This window comes from Nematostella vectensis, chromosome 5, assembly GCF_932526225.1.
Source record: "Nematostella vectensis chromosome 5, jaNemVect1.1, whole genome shotgun sequence".
NCBI lineage: Eukaryota > Metazoa > Cnidaria > Anthozoa > Actiniaria > Edwardsiidae > Nematostella > Nematostella vectensis.
Window position 1 is genome coordinate 9,613,778 of NC_064038.1, and position 15,151 is coordinate 9,628,928.

A 15,151-nucleotide genomic window follows, 5' to 3' on the forward strand; every position below is an offset into this window, starting at 1 on the left:
GCGGTGCGAGGCCGTGTCGAGCTCTGATAGCGGCCTTGAGCGTGTTGTATCTCTCTTCTTCCCGAAGTATTTGCCGAAACTCTTCGTCTGAGATACGCCCGTCTTGCAGAGCCTTAGAGACCAGCTCGCTGATCGAGTTTTTCTTACTCTCCGCTAAAACCATCGTGTCTTCGTGTTTAGCCACCTTGCTCGTAAGACCCCTAGAGACCACCCCCGCGCCCGCGCCCACGACACCGACAAGCCCAGCGACCCCTGCCAGCGGAGCGCCGATCAGAACCCCTATCCCACTCAAAGAGACTCCCAGCCCGGCACTGGAGAGCGCCCCTGCAGCGGTGCCGGATGCCACAGACACAGCATGGGTAACGGCAAAGGCGCGCTTATACTTCTTCCGCACCTGTCGATAATGCGTTATCTCATTGTCTAGAACCGCCGGAGCGGTAGGCGTCGTGTGCGTTTGCGCGTCGCCGCCGCTGGGAAGCGGGGGGTATATGCCACCGCTGCTAACGTCGCTGTTTGCCATGCTTGTTATGTCGGACCTAGGTTAGCTCTAATACGAGGCGAACGGGCTTGCCCTTAAAGTCCACCCGTCTACCGCGGTCATCCCTGATCCATATTCGGATACTCGAGACAAACTCAGAGGAAGACGCTGCGACACAAACGGGAATTACGGGCCCATAGACGACTTTCTCGTGCGGCCTCCCGCGGGTTTCTAGGCAAGCGAGAACGTTTGAAGGCTCGTCTAAGCCGAGGCACTGCGAGCGGTCTACGATGTCGCAGAAGATGTAAAGGGCCTCTATTTTCGGCAAAGTCACCTTAAGTGGGGGGGGGGGCACGGACAGTACGAGGCCCCGCCTACCCATCTGATCGTCTTTAGCCCCCGGGCCAAATAGTGCGCAAAGCTCGGCGTTCAGGAACACAATGCCACCGGACACGAGCACGATCTTCCCGGTGAGGGGATCCAGCTTCGCGGTCAGAATATCGCTCTTAGCGCGGTTGATCGTCTCCACGATGGACTCGGCCGTGTGGTGTCCGGCTGGCAGAGTAGCGATGGGCGGGAGGGGGGCTATAGTCGTTATCTGATGCTCCCGCTCGAGATTATACCAGCTGTTAAACAGCGAGTACTGCCGGAGCGCAACGAAGCGTGGGCGCCTTATCGGCTGCTCGAAGAAGAGCGTCAGTTCGCCTCCGGTGAACATAGCATGTAGGACCACCATTGTGTTGAACATAGCCCGCCTTCGTGTTTAATAGGGCTGAGCATGGATTTGGAAGGCTGGCAGATGCTGAATGAGGTTCCCCGAAGGAAGGAGGAGGAGACGAAGAAGGCGGCAGCTGCGGCGGGAGCCTCTATAGCCGAACATATCAAGCACGCTATAGCCGAACAAGTCAAAAAACCGGTTTCCCTAGGTTTCCCTAGGTCTCTGACCCTCGCGCAAAAGCTGCTCTACGCCGTGCCCGCGACCCCCGTGGAGAGCACGGCCTCAGACATCACCCCACTACTCACGCAGCTGGAGATACACGTGGCTGAGGACAAATCTTTCACGACTAGGGTCCGAGACATATTTAAATAGACGGTAGTCACGCACAAGTTCGCCAAGGAGTCTCGCCGGTGGCTATCGGAGCCTTCTTATGGGTACTGGCCACAGCAACTCAACTTTGCGGTCTGGTGCGCAACCGCCGGATGTGAGGTGTCCCTAACTGATCCCACTTTCGCCACGCTCTCCTCTGTCATCAGGGGATTTCTAAGGTTTCACGTCTACTTTACCACCCGGAGGATACTCTACGAGCTCGGTACCCCCCTGCCTGGCGACAGCCCGTTCACGCAAAAAGGTAACCCCTACAAGAAGGCCGCTTTCGAGCGTCTATGTATAGAGTTCGGTTTGCCGCGTAAGCCGGACTTCCGATGGAAAGGCGGGCGGAACCACGGGCTAGGCGATGTGTTTGTGTTCTACCCGGGGGAGGGGTATCGCAACGTGCACGTGATCCGTGGCTACGACACGGCGGCGGACGAGTATTAGAGCCACCTCAATCTGTTTAGCGACGAAGGTGGGACGTACAATAGTGGGAAGCAGGTGGGTTACATACGCAACGACGACCACGGGGGCGTGCAATATAGCTGGTTTGCGCCTCCCAAAGGCGAAGGGCTGACAAAAGCAGGGCTAGGAAGACTCGACCGCTCGGTCGAGGCGTTAGTCTACACAGTGCTTTGCGCGCAGGTAAACGTCCGTTCCTCCATCGCAGGGGCCGGTGGGCCGGCCATGGAGGCGCAGGCGGAGTTCACGAAGCTGCTCGAAGACGCGATCATAGAAAACGACATCGCTCAAAGCGTGCAAAGGTACCAGTTAGCCGTGCAGGAGGCCAAGGTGAGACTGGGTCTTGCGGTCGCACCAGGAGTGTGGCTGATGCCGAGCGATCTGGTGATAAACACGCAAAGCGTCGTGGGCTACAACAATAAGCTGCAAAAAACCACGGACTCCATGACGCTCGGCGCAAACGCGATCAACACCGAGATAAAGCCAGTCGGTCCTCATAACATGGCCGGTGGCCATCCTAGGGTGCAACACGGGATCGACCGCGTGCCGTCCCGGCGGCAAAGCAAGGATTCCGCCCCTGCGAAAGAGCACGCAGAGGGCTCGGCCCCTGCCCCCGCTGCGCATAGCATGTCGAGCGAAAAGAGTGACCACACCGCCCTCAAGGCGGGGTTGTCGGCACTCGCGGTGGCCGCGGCGTATTACTTGTTCCGATGACTGCTTTGCATTCGACGAACCAAGAACGCGGCTACGGCTAGAATGAGCAGCCACGCATTTTCGCCAAGGAATTTCACCGCTTCCCCTGCAGCCTTAAACACTAAGTTCGCGATGCTGCCTACTAGCTCGGGGAGAAGCTCGCTCAGCTTTTTCCAGATGGCCTTAAGCCCGTTACCGACCCCTCTGGCCACGGAGGAGAGCAACTTGCCGAGCGACGTCACAATGGCCGCGATCGTCGTCGCTACGGCCAACCCGATAGCGGTGACGGTAAAGCCGTACTTTTTGAAGATGGCTTTGATGCGCTCTCTTAGCGGCTTTTGGTTCTCGAACTCTCGGTTTTCGCGTTCTAGTTCGTCAATCTCGGACAGCCTCTCCTGGTTGCGCTCACGGGCCTCTTGGCGGCGACTCTCTGACGTGTTAGGGTCGTCGATGGTCTCCCTGTCTGCGGCTACCACCCCTTGCAGCTCTTGGACCCGTTCTGTGTTCTCCTGGATGACCGCGTCTACCTCTGCCACGGGCCCGATTGCCAGCTTATAAGGACGGATGCTCCCGTCCTTATTGAACAGCGGACTTGGTTTAGTCCAACCTCCTCCTGGGCCGAGGTCACGAACCTGTATTAGCGTCTTTTCCCTCCAGTCTGACAGTAACCGTAGCAGTTTCTCGTTAAGGTCTGGGTATTCCTTCCTGAGGGACAGGAGACCGAGTCTTGTCGCTGCATCCCCTGTGATGAACGAGGTTTCAGCGCTTGCCGTTCCTGCGGTTTGCGTTGCGCTTCGCGAAGCCATGCTATGCGCAGCATGCATACGCGATGACGTGCTCGTCATTGGGATCGACTCCCCATCGTCGGGGTCGAACGGGATAAGGGGCGTCGTCTCGTCGTCCCCCGCTCCGCGATCGGCGGACGCACCCGGCAAGGTATCGTCAATGTCAACGTCAACATCATCCATGATGCGTGCGCAAAACTCGTGCTATGCTATATTAGACATGTCTAACAGTCCGCACCATAGCCACGCGACTTCGTACTTTATGTGCATATATACGCATATATATATATATATATACGATGTCAGTCAGCGATAAACTTGACCCCCAACGAACACCCAGAATTCGTCTGGGGTTGAAAGCCGAGAGAACTGTCCACCGGGTCACTCTCAAACCGCCGGCGGCCTCCCCAGGCGAGACGCTGTATGTGGCGGTCACAAAGCTATCGGAAGGCGTCACGCTCGTGCCTGGCTCCTTGAGGGTCGGTCTCGATCTCTCCGTCTCAGGCCCTGCGAATAATACCGTCGTGAACAACGTCGGCCGAAATCTCATGAGCCGCCTGAAAATCACGTTTGCAGGAGAAACGCTCCAGGACACCGACCGCTACGACGTCTTCAAGACGTATGAGGAACTTTACCTGTCCAAGGTCGAGAGAGAGGACCACCTGGAGCAGGGCATACAGTCAGAAAACATGCGCAAGCTTCGCTCCAAGGCCGGCGATAAAGCGACCAGTAACGCCAAGGAGAACACCCTAAACGCCGCATACGGGGCGAGGTACACCATCCCGCAAGACCATTCTCTGCTGACGGACCACGGCGTGCTGTACCTAAGGGCGCTCTCCGAGGCGCTGCTCTTCGAGATCACGTTCGCTGCGGTTGATCAGGTAGTAGTCGAAAGCGATGCCACCAAATTATACTATGGCATCAAAAATCTAGAGCTGGAGTACGAAAGCCTGAGGGACGACAACCTCGCCCGGTCTGCAGCCGCCGCCTACCAAAACGGCACAACGTTCTTCTACGAGCAAGTGAACCTCCACAAGACCTTCGTGATAAGCAAAGGGACGGACAGCATAATCAACGAGAGTGTCAACCTGCTGCGAAGGTCTATGAGTGGTCTGTTGCTCCTCTTTGTGGAGCCATACACGGCAGGGGCTCGCGACTCTGAGAAGTTCGTGTACCCCGATATCAAGAGCGTTCGCGTTACAATCGACGGCATGCCAAACAAGGTCTTCAGCCAGGGCCTGCGCCCCAAGGATTTCTGGAGGGAGGCGAAAAGGCGGTTCGTCCGCCCCTCCCCGAGGGGGCACAGCGGAGCGCTCGCCGCCCCGGCAGTCGGCCCCGAGTCGTTCTATGGCGATAACAAGTTTGCTCTGTGGATCGACCTTCGAACGACGGACGACAGTGCTATCCATGGGGGTGGTCTCCGATTGGTCAATACCCGCGACGGTGTGCACCTCGAGATAAAACGCACGGCAAGCGGCACGGGTAACGTAAACTGTCACGTGTTTGTGGTGGCCGACGCCCAAATGAACCTTATGAACGGACAGCTAGAGTCCATACAATACTGAGCACATACGCCGGAGCGGTATGGACCCGAAAAACGTCCCATTTAACGCTCTCATCGTGGGCCCGACGTCATGCGGGAAGACCCAATTCGTAGTGGACCGGCTGCACGGCCCTTTCCGGGGCAAGTTTGACTATATCGTACTCGTGTGCCCTACCTTTGTCTACAACAAAACATACGACGGCTTCGGCGAGGGCGACAATCGTCTGTTTGTCATCGCACCTGAGGCGGGTCAAATCGACATACTGTTGAGGTTTGTCTCCGCTCTCTTCGAAGGCACTAATACGCTAATCATACTCGACGACTGTGCGGCCTCGAAAGACGTAAAGAGGCGCTCTGACCAGCTCGTCAACTTGGCGTTCAGCGCGCGCCACGTGGGTATTAGCGTGTGGGTGATCACGCAGCAGCTCACCAGCATCACGAAGCCGTTCCGCGAGAACATCGCGGCCCTGGTGGTCTTCTATACCCCGAGCAAGGCGGACATGAAAGCTATCCTGCATGACTACGGCGCGGAGCTCTCAGAAGAGAAGATGAAAGAGTACATGAAGGCCCTCAAGACGAAAAAGTTAGAGTTTTGTTAGAGTTTTGCTTGCGTCAACCACACACCATCGCCCTAGTTGAACGGTAACCACCGCCCTAGGGCATAACGTGTGTGTGCACATATACGTACGTATACACACGTGTTGCACCTTAGCCACGACATGATGAGCGACGAATACGAGAGTCTTCTTGAGGGGGGCGCCGCAGGCCTCCCGGCCGTCGAGTCGTTGGACTGCTCGACGCATCCTGCCGGAACGGCAACCGGAGGTGAGCAAACTGAGATAGCAGACGCGAGGGAGAAACTCGCGATTCTCGTAGCCTCGGGGAAGTCGAGAGAAATGGTAGGTAAGGCCCTGACTCACGACGACGTCAAACGCATGAGCGCCGAGGAGGTGAGGAAGTACGAGAGGCGATACGAGACCGCTCTAGCCAGCCGGACTACAGACGCCCTGGCAGACAGCTTTCTGAAGCTTACGACCAAGCTAGTAGGCATGGCGCTGCCGATCGACAGTGTGGTCGATCTTCACAATGACCTAGTGTCCGACTACATCATCAACAACGAGCTCCGCACATTGTGCGGAAGCCTGTCTTTACGCTGCGGTCGTTTGATGGCTTTAGCCACCGGGGCGTTACACATAGCACGTCACGTGAACACCGCCGGAACGGCAAGCGCCGATGAGCGGTGTCAACGCGAGGTAGCAGCCGCGGACTCACCAGCGGTTTGCCTGCCGAAACGGCATACGGACAGCGGCGAGTCTGCCATCCCAGAGTAGACGTCCATTTGAAAGCTCGCCACTTCTTCTACCACTTGGTACCAAGTAGTTGACACCGCGTGTGTGTTGACACACACACAAATGGAGGAACCTCAAGGAAGTACTAGTGCCCAGCCTGCCGGAACGTCAGCGGAACCTGACAAACAACACCATCAAGAACCTGCACGTACGCCTTCGGCGTTGGCGGAGAGAATAACGAGCCCCGAACCGCCCGCGACCCGACCTAAACACCCTGGACGAGTCGAAGCTGGAAGGCGCTTGGCAAAGTGGAACCGAATTAACAGAGCGAAGAAAGAGGCACTTCGTGTCGTGCAGTCGCCGGTGGCCCCGGGGCCGAGCGAGCCGCAGGGCTTGCGCGCGCGCGCCGAAGGCATACACACACCAGCCCCGGAAAGCAACTCTGCTTGGTCGGCTAGTCGGTTATCGGGGTCGCTGGTCTTCTAGTGTCATTGATCGGCCTCTACACACGTAGGCAGGAGCTGGCTGCCGCGTTCACTCGTACGCCAGCTGTTAACCAGCGAGCTACCGATCCGCATGCTACCGAAGGTACCGACGGCGTGACTCCGCCCGCAAGGCCGCCGCTGGCGGCCGCACAGCAGTCCAAGGATCGCGTTCCGGCGACAGCGCTTCGCGCTCCCGGATCTCGGCTGTTATCCATGGAGTAAGCAAACATTTAAACACAAGGGCCCCACCCATATCCGCACGTCCGTGCATACGCATATATAATGTCGACGACGCAGCAGAGCAAGATTACAAAGACCGTCACCGACGCCGCAGTCATAACCGGCCTCGTCGCCGGTATCGGCTGGGTTGGGCGCAAGGTCTTGCGCGAAGACTTCACCAAAGACCCCTCCGCGAACGCCATGAACTACGCAAAAATGACTGCCGCCGTTGCAGGTGCTGTCGCTTTGAAGGGTTACCTTGAGGACCAGAAGATCCTGCCCATCTAGTAGTGTACTGTGGTACATGTATTAGACTCGTGCGCGCTTTGCGCATACACACAGCACGCGAAGTGTGCTTCGCACAAACATGGCCTCTATCGCGATTTTGGTTGGCGGCGCCGTCCTAAACGCGACTGCATTCGTTGGTGGCAACTACCTCGCAAAGTTCCTGTCGAACGATGAGAGCCCCGCCTTAGCTGAGAAGGAGAGGCACGACAAGGCCCTAGAGAAATACCAACAAGACTATGGACGCTACCAACAGCGGCGACAAAAAATCCTCGATTGTCAAGCTCAAAGTCGCGAGATAGGGTCCCTCGCAAAGCAGAACTTCACCGACACCGACTACGCGCTCAAACTCTACAACCAGACCCGGCCGAAACAATCCCTGAAGTGTCGATGCGGGCCCCCGAGCTGTCCGACTACTACATCCCCAGCAAAACGCAGAAGAACGCCGAGTTCGCGTACATTGGCGCCGGCGCTCTCGCCATCGGCTACGCAGCTAGCCGCTTGCTGTGATGCAGCTGCCCGTTCCGGCGTCTAGGCGGCCTTTTCCATGCTGCGCGTATACGTATACGTACGTATACGTAGATGATTGCGGACCGAGCGCTTCGTGCAGCAGACGGCATCTGCCTGTTGGAGACTGATACATGCGTTGCAACGCCAAACTTCCCAAGGGCTCAGCCTCCATAGATCGAGTGCGCAAGTGGGTAAGCTCGCAGCCCGTCGGGGGCTACACACAGACGCCCCCTCCTCCGACTACCTACGCTCACTTCTCGGAGCAGATACCAAACCGTATCCACCTGTCGGACCTGCTATTCTTGCCAACTGACCGCGGTTACAAGTATGCCCTGACTGTCGTTGACGTTGCTTCACGATATAAAGCCGCCCGCCCACTGAGGACTAAGAGCGCGGCCGTCGTCTCCCGCGAACTCTCTGGCATCTATGCAGAGGGACCTCTCACATGGCCTAAAGTCCTCATGGTTGATGACGGCACGGAGTTCAAGGGTGCTACCACAAAGCTCCTAACAGACCACGGGGTGGAGGTCCGACGGGCTGAGCCAGGGCACCACAGGAACCAAGCTTTCGCCGAGTCTTTCCATCACTGGCTGGCACAGCGCCTATTCCGTGCGCAGTACTCGAAGGAGCTTGCATCCGGCAAGACAAACCGCGAGTGGGTTACTGCTTTGCCAACCGTCATCTCGGACATAAACGCAACGAAGACTCGCATGACTGGCTTTGCGCCTAAGTACGACATAAACCTGAGGCGCGTGCCTCTCAAAGCCGAAAAGCCTCCCTTAAAGGACTCCAATGATGGAGTCCTTTTTTCCCTCGCCGCGGCCATGGCGAGGTCACCCGAGTCTAACAGGTCCTTGAGCTCTGGCGTGGTGATCCAGCCCTCGTTTTGTTCCAAGTGCTTCCCTACCCTCCCGGAAGTGTAGGGGTGGCAGGCCTCAGAGAACCCCCACTCGATCAGCTGAATGGCCCCGGTCAGTTGAAGAACCTCGCTCAATGGCCGTCCCGCAACATCCGCGATACGATACACGTTCGTAGGGAAGCCGTATTTCCGTACCAAATCAATGGCGTCCGAGGCGCCGCCGAAGACGCTGTCCTCGCATCCTAGGTACGCCGCACGCATGTCGATGTGCGCATGAGGCTGCGCCCCTAAGTTTTCCTTGCTATTCCACACTTTGGACTCAACCTGCGCCGCTCGCCAGACGTCCCTGTATTTAAGAGGCGTTGGCCTGATGTTCTCTCTTTGGGTCCACTTCTTGAAGCGATACCCTATTGCGCCGTCCATCGAGTGCGTAGCTTCGGTGTACTCTTGGTAGGCTGGGTGATCATCAGGGAGCCATTGAGGATCATGTCCAGTCTCGTATGTAAACGCCCTGTCGATAGCCGCCCGTCCTGTCCCGACCGGTACAGTTTGCCTTCGTGCGTGACTATAACACGCCCACACAGCAAGACCCTCGTGTTTCTGGGGATCGCCCTGTTTATGAAGCGGATGAGCACCTCTCGCGCCTTCGCCTCGCGAGTCTTTGTGGCGGCACTGGTGGCGCGAGGCGCTGCCTCCCCCTGGCATAACGAACGAAGCTCCCTCTCAGCCTCGAAGTCTAGGCCGTGGACGCTCGCAATCGCAGGTGGTTCAGTCGGAAGCTCCGCCCAGGCGTGGTTATTGTGGAAAGGGATGCGGATTTGTGTGTACCCCCTCTCGTACTTCCCCGAGTCCCACAGGACGTTACCCAGGGCGTCCACGGCTACTAGCTTTATCCCGAGCTTCTTTTCCATCTCAAAGAGGTCTTCTTTGGTGCATCCTGTAGTGGCCAGCTTCTTGTCGAATCGCTCGAGGATCTTGCCTCGTGTCTTGGTTAGACCAAGGGAGCGCGAGGTGCCGCGATTCCTCAAGAAGTCGGCAACATAGCTCACAACACAGTTAACGAAGGCGTCACTCCCCTCTCGCTCAAACATTGGCCCAGGCTCACCATTTCGCTCAGGTAGAGGGCGAAGCTCGTATCTCAAGTAGACGAGGTACTCTCGTCCTTTCTCCCAAATACCCGCATCGATGCCTTCCAGGGCACCGACTGCGATTTGGCCCCCTCTTTTGACTAACGACCCACCGATCTTGTGCTCCGAGCGCCCTTTCTCCTCTGTGATTGGCGCCAATGGCTCTGCGGGGGCCTTACCAACGACCGTAAAGAGTCTGTAACGCCGGTCGGGGTCCACCATCTCGAGCACTAGCGGAAGCACTGCGTTCGCCCGCAGAGACTCTCGCTCGTGCGAGACCCACCACACCGAGCCGTCGTCATTAATATCAGGCCCCCGCACAACCGGCTTTAGAGCAATGACACCTGTTCCACCAAGATCTCGTATCTCCTGGTAAACACTAGCGCTTATGTCTTGGCCCCGTAGAGTAGCATCCACGCTTGGGAACCGAAGATGGGCGCCGCCGACGAAGAGAGAGTAGTACTTCTCGGGGTCTAAGCTCTCTGGGCCCTCTTGCCGTCGTCCCGGCAGCAGAGGGTCGAACTCGCGCCAGACCTCCTCCGTCCACACCTTCTCCGGTACGAGCGGCTTAAGCAGCCTGTGTTTGACATCGTCGGGGATGTCCTCGTCCAGGATGTTCTGGACCAGCCCTGCCAGTACGGCGGGCGCCTCTTTGTCACGCATGCTATCGAGAATCTCCTCTATATAAGCGTCCATGTTTGGGTATACCCTGTGCCACCCAATCTCCGACTGCCCGTATCACAACCGGCGGGACGAGTGTTCGGGTATGACCCGTGCCACCCAGTCTCTAATTGCCCGTATCGCAGCCGGCGGGACGAGCGTTTGGGTATGCCTTGTGCCACCCAACCCCTAATCGCCCGTACCGCGGGCCGCGGTGTCGGACAGGACGTTTGGGTATGCCTTGTGCCACCAAGTATCAATTGCCCGTGCCGCGGGCTGCGATGTCAGACAGGACGAGTGCGAACCATTTCCGAGCGCGCCTCTCGACGCCACGCATCCTCTGCCCTACACGATTCGCTCCGCAGGGGCGGCACAACCGCGTCTCCAACCGAGTCCCTATGCCGCAGATCCTGCACGGCACGGGGAGGGGGATGCCCTTACGGAGCCTTTGGAGGTGCACCTTGCAGAAGGTGTCAATGCGCCTTCGGCCGCACGTGTTTGCGTGACCGACCTTTAGCCACCCGCAATAATCCTTTCCGCACCTCATCCTTCGAACGCTCGGTATACCACAGGACAGACGGATGTCTAATTGCAAGTCCTTGGGGGCCCTAATTAATTATTCATTACGTGAAACGCGCCCGGCCTACATGAACAATTGCCAAAAGCTTATGTACGTGAAATCGATTTGGCCTACATTAGCAATCGCCAAAAGCTCATGTACGTAAAATCGATTTGGCCTACATTAGCTTTTGCCGATTGTTTATGTACGTGAGGCGTTATCTGCCTGATATATAGAGACGGGGCTGGGAGGCCCAGAGGGGCGATTCGCGCCTCCCAGGCCGTTTCACTGAAACCCCCCGGTCCCCCCATATTATCCTAATGTACCTGTATTGGTATTTATTGGAATAAAGTTATTATTATTATTACCAAATTACATGAGAAAACATACGCGCGCGCTAAACCGGTTCCCGTCTTCATTTCCTCTTAGTTATTGCTGAAGAACGTTGCGTGCTTACAACTTTTACCGTCATCTTTATATCTCAACCTGGTAGTCAAATGGTTATTTAACTTCAGCAAACAAATCTGCTATTTCCAGTTTTTGGAGTATTGCAAAATTTAGCAGATATTTTTTAGTGCGCGCGCGCTGCATTCGCAATCAAGAATGACGACATTCTCACGAGCGCGCGCTGTTTTTGAAACCTACAACAAAACGATATTTTCTTTTTTTGCATACAATTCTAGACTTTTAAACTATTCTTCGCTTCATTGTGGGTAGCATTGCAATAGAAAAAACCTCGCCAATATTTTGTGGTATTGCCGTCTCTGAATTTTAACGGATTTAAGGAAAATACGTTGTTTCAGATTTTCCCGCCAAAACTTGGAATTATTTGCTCGATTCAATCTCCTTTCGCACGGCCAGGAAAATTTTCAAAGATCTGTAGAAAATTCAAATTTAACACATTGACCCCTCAACCGGCCTGTACCGGCTTTGGGAAGTACCCACAACCCAAAAAATTCATAAATGCAAAATAAACACAACAAGATGAAGATACTCAGGCATCAGTCTAAGGGATAAATGGTCTTGCAGATATACATCCAACCAAGGTGTTGGCATCTACTCTTAAGCCAAATAATAGCACAGGTTCTTTGACAAATCTCAAATCGAACAAGGAGAAAAAAGCAGAATCACCCCTCTCAATAAAACGCTCAAAATACCACACAAGGGAGAGAGATCAGCAAACACAGCTTAAGACACAAATAGATACCTTTATTCTGATCCTCCAGGTACATTTCCATGGCCTCAAAACACAATGTCCACTCCTTGAAGGCTTGTACAACCACGAAGATGTCTTTACGTATTGCAAAGCATTCTGGGAGATCCAGGGGAAAGTTCACGAGGGGAGGGCCAGTCAACACTCCTCTCCCCAAAGTCAGATGGTTTTTTATAAGTCTTTTCACCCCGAAGCCAAACAAATCAATTCCAGGTCATACAGACCCAGAATAGCAGTGTAAACAATTTTGGAATCAATTTGGTTCCAGAAAAGACAGCACTTAGGAGAGCTGTGGTGATTCATTAGAAAATTATTTTCTCATCCAGGCAAAGCCAAACAAGAAAAAATCATCATGAATCCACCTTTGCTTGCAAAGCAATCAATTATGCCCCAAAAGACTTCATGATGTCCTGAGACACTCTCCTAATGTGCTCATAGCTGTATTTTTGATGAAAAATACAAGCATCCATCAACTTGTGCTGGCTTCAGCACAACGACGAGGGATTAAAAGCGGGTACCGCAAAGCACTGTTGGAAAGCTTGGATACCGCTGACTAGGTGCAGCCGTGTTTGACTTTGACGGGTTGTATAAAACTCAGAATAGGGGGGGAGGTATCTGTTTTCAGTCTGTTTTTTGTAAATTCAGCTCAAAAATAGCCGGGAGTCAATGGGTTAAATCAAATTCCCTTTTCAGAATTTGAAAGTTTATCTATGCTTTGTTTTGGCTAGATTGATATAAGTGAAAGGTTTTAAGGTAGGGTAGGCATTTCGTAGTGTCATTTAATGATGATATACAAAAAATGCTGAAGAGACCTCAAAGCGGTTGTTGCTCGTGTGTTTATTCGTCCAAATCCAATTTATACATGAATGGGTTTTGAAAGTCCGATGATTCACAATGACATTGTTTACGAAGGCACAGCAACTTCTCCCTCGTTTAAAAACACATTTCTATACAGAATGCTATATTACAAAAATGTAAAAATAAAAATAAAATCTATATGTACACGTTGCTAACCGAGCAAATTTAGAGTTCGTTGTTATTCCGCTGTCTTTGACTTTTTAGACTTTGTTGGTTTAGCGCCGGCAGATTTTTTGGGTTTCTTGGTGCTTACAACCTTCTTAGTGCCGGCCTTGCTAGATTTCTCGGATTTTTTCGGAGATTTTGCTGCTGTTTTTGTAGTTTTAGATGTTTTCTTCGTAGTGGTAGGCGATTTTGCATCCTTCTTCGGCGACTTCGCATCGGACTTTTTAGTAGTTTTGGTTGATTTGTCTTTAGACTTTTTTACCTTAGGTGATTTCGGTTCGGAGGTGACTTTCTTCGACTTTTTCGTCTTTTCTCCGTCCCGAGACTTCTTAGGTTTCTTTACTTTCTCTTCTTCTGCGGCTTCCTTCTCTAGCTGTTTCTGCAGCTTTCTCTCTTTTGCTTTGGCCTTCTTCTCCGCCATTTCTCCTTCTTTCTTAGTGTCTTGGGAAAGTTTGAATGAGCCTGAAGCGCCCTGACCCGAAGTACGCACGAGTCGGCCAGAATCGACTCCCTTCTTCAGAGAAGCTTTTACTAGTTTTTCCGAGTTGTCTCCGACGTCAAAATTCGCTTGTACGTATTTGACTATTTTCTGTCTGGAGGAACCCCCTCTTTCGTGCAGTCTTTTGATCGCTTCTTCGACCATAAAATTGTATTTTGGGTGAGAGCGTTTGGTTGCTGTGGCGTCTGTTGTTACTGCCATGGTATGATTCTTGTTTTTCTGTCAAAGAGGAACCGATTCTGCACGGTCAAGTTGTACTTCGAGGGTAGAATGAATCTTGTGGAAATTAAGGCTGCTTTTATAGCCGAAAGTTTCACAATTTCACAACATTCCAACGTGCACGTGAAGCATGCATTCCTTCATTGATCTTTAGTTTCGAAATAAAACAAAAGAAGCCACATAGCTAGCTGAACACCACGTCAGGAGAAAATGCCGTTTTGCAGTTTGGGGTATTTTATTTAAAATTAGCGAAAATGGAGTGACATTAGCTCTAATTTAGCCGAAATCAAGGGATTTTTCTGTAATACTATAAGTAACGAATTTGAAATTTACGAATTTGAAATTTTATTAGACAATTTCTGCAATCACAGCCTTTGTGGAGACGTACCGATATTAAACAATTTGAGCGTCGGATCCTTTTCAACATAATGGATTTCGTTACTTTTTCACATATCCGCAAATTACTCCTTTGAGAGCCCTTCAGTTATTTAAATTTCCTCCACTTTTACAAAAATTTGATATTCGACCCTTACCATTCATAACAAAATGGCCATACTAGATCCTTCAACGATTCAGTTCCTAAAGATACAGTAAAAATAACACTAAAGCACTCCCGCATTTCAAAGACACTTAACACATTTTGTGTTCCTAAGGCTTTTCTTGGCAGGAGTCCTCAATTTTGAGGAGACTTTTTGGATTTTTTGGGCCTTTTTACATGTAAAAAGGAGCGAAACAACAATTGTCTATAAAAGAGTAAAAATACCCTTTAGTTCCAGGGAAGGTATAAATTTATACAACCCCAAACCGTCCCGGAGTTCAAATAGGAATGTATAAATTTATACAGTCCCGGAGTTCAAATAGGAATGTATAAATTTATACAGTCCCCGAGTTCAAAAAGGAATGTATAAATTTATACAGTCCCGGAGTTAAAAAAGAAATGTATACATTTATACAGTCCCGGAGTTCAAAAAGGAATGTATAAATTTATACAGTCCCGGAGTTAAAAAAGGAATGTATAAATTTATACAGTCCCCGAGTTTAAAAAGGAATGTATAAATTTATACAGTTTCCGGGTTCAAAAAGGAATGTATAAATTAATACAGTCCCCGAGTTCAAAAAGGAATGTATAAATTTATACAGTCCCGGAGTTCAA

General features: G+C 52.7%; 1 protein-coding gene across 1 annotated transcript; it reads right to left on the reverse strand.

The window, feature by feature from the left end:
* Positions 1 to 13,077: 13,077 nt before the first annotated feature.
* On the reverse strand, positions 13,078 to 14,060 carry LOC5508709 (histone H1-delta). Its single transcript, XM_032377553.2, has one exon. The coding sequence runs from the start codon at positions 13,978 to 13,980 to the stop codon at positions 13,294 to 13,296; it is 687 nt and encodes a 228-aa protein (XP_032233444.1). The 5' UTR covers positions 13,981 to 14,060; the 3' UTR covers positions 13,078 to 13,293.
* Positions 14,061 to 15,151: the final 1,091 nt, after the last annotated feature.

What these genes read in the sequence shown, in the direction of transcription:
- LOC5508709 (XM_032377553.2), bottom strand. Translation starts at nt 13,980, where the DNA reads ATGGCAGTAACAACAGACGCCACAGCAACCAAACGCTCTCACCCAAAA.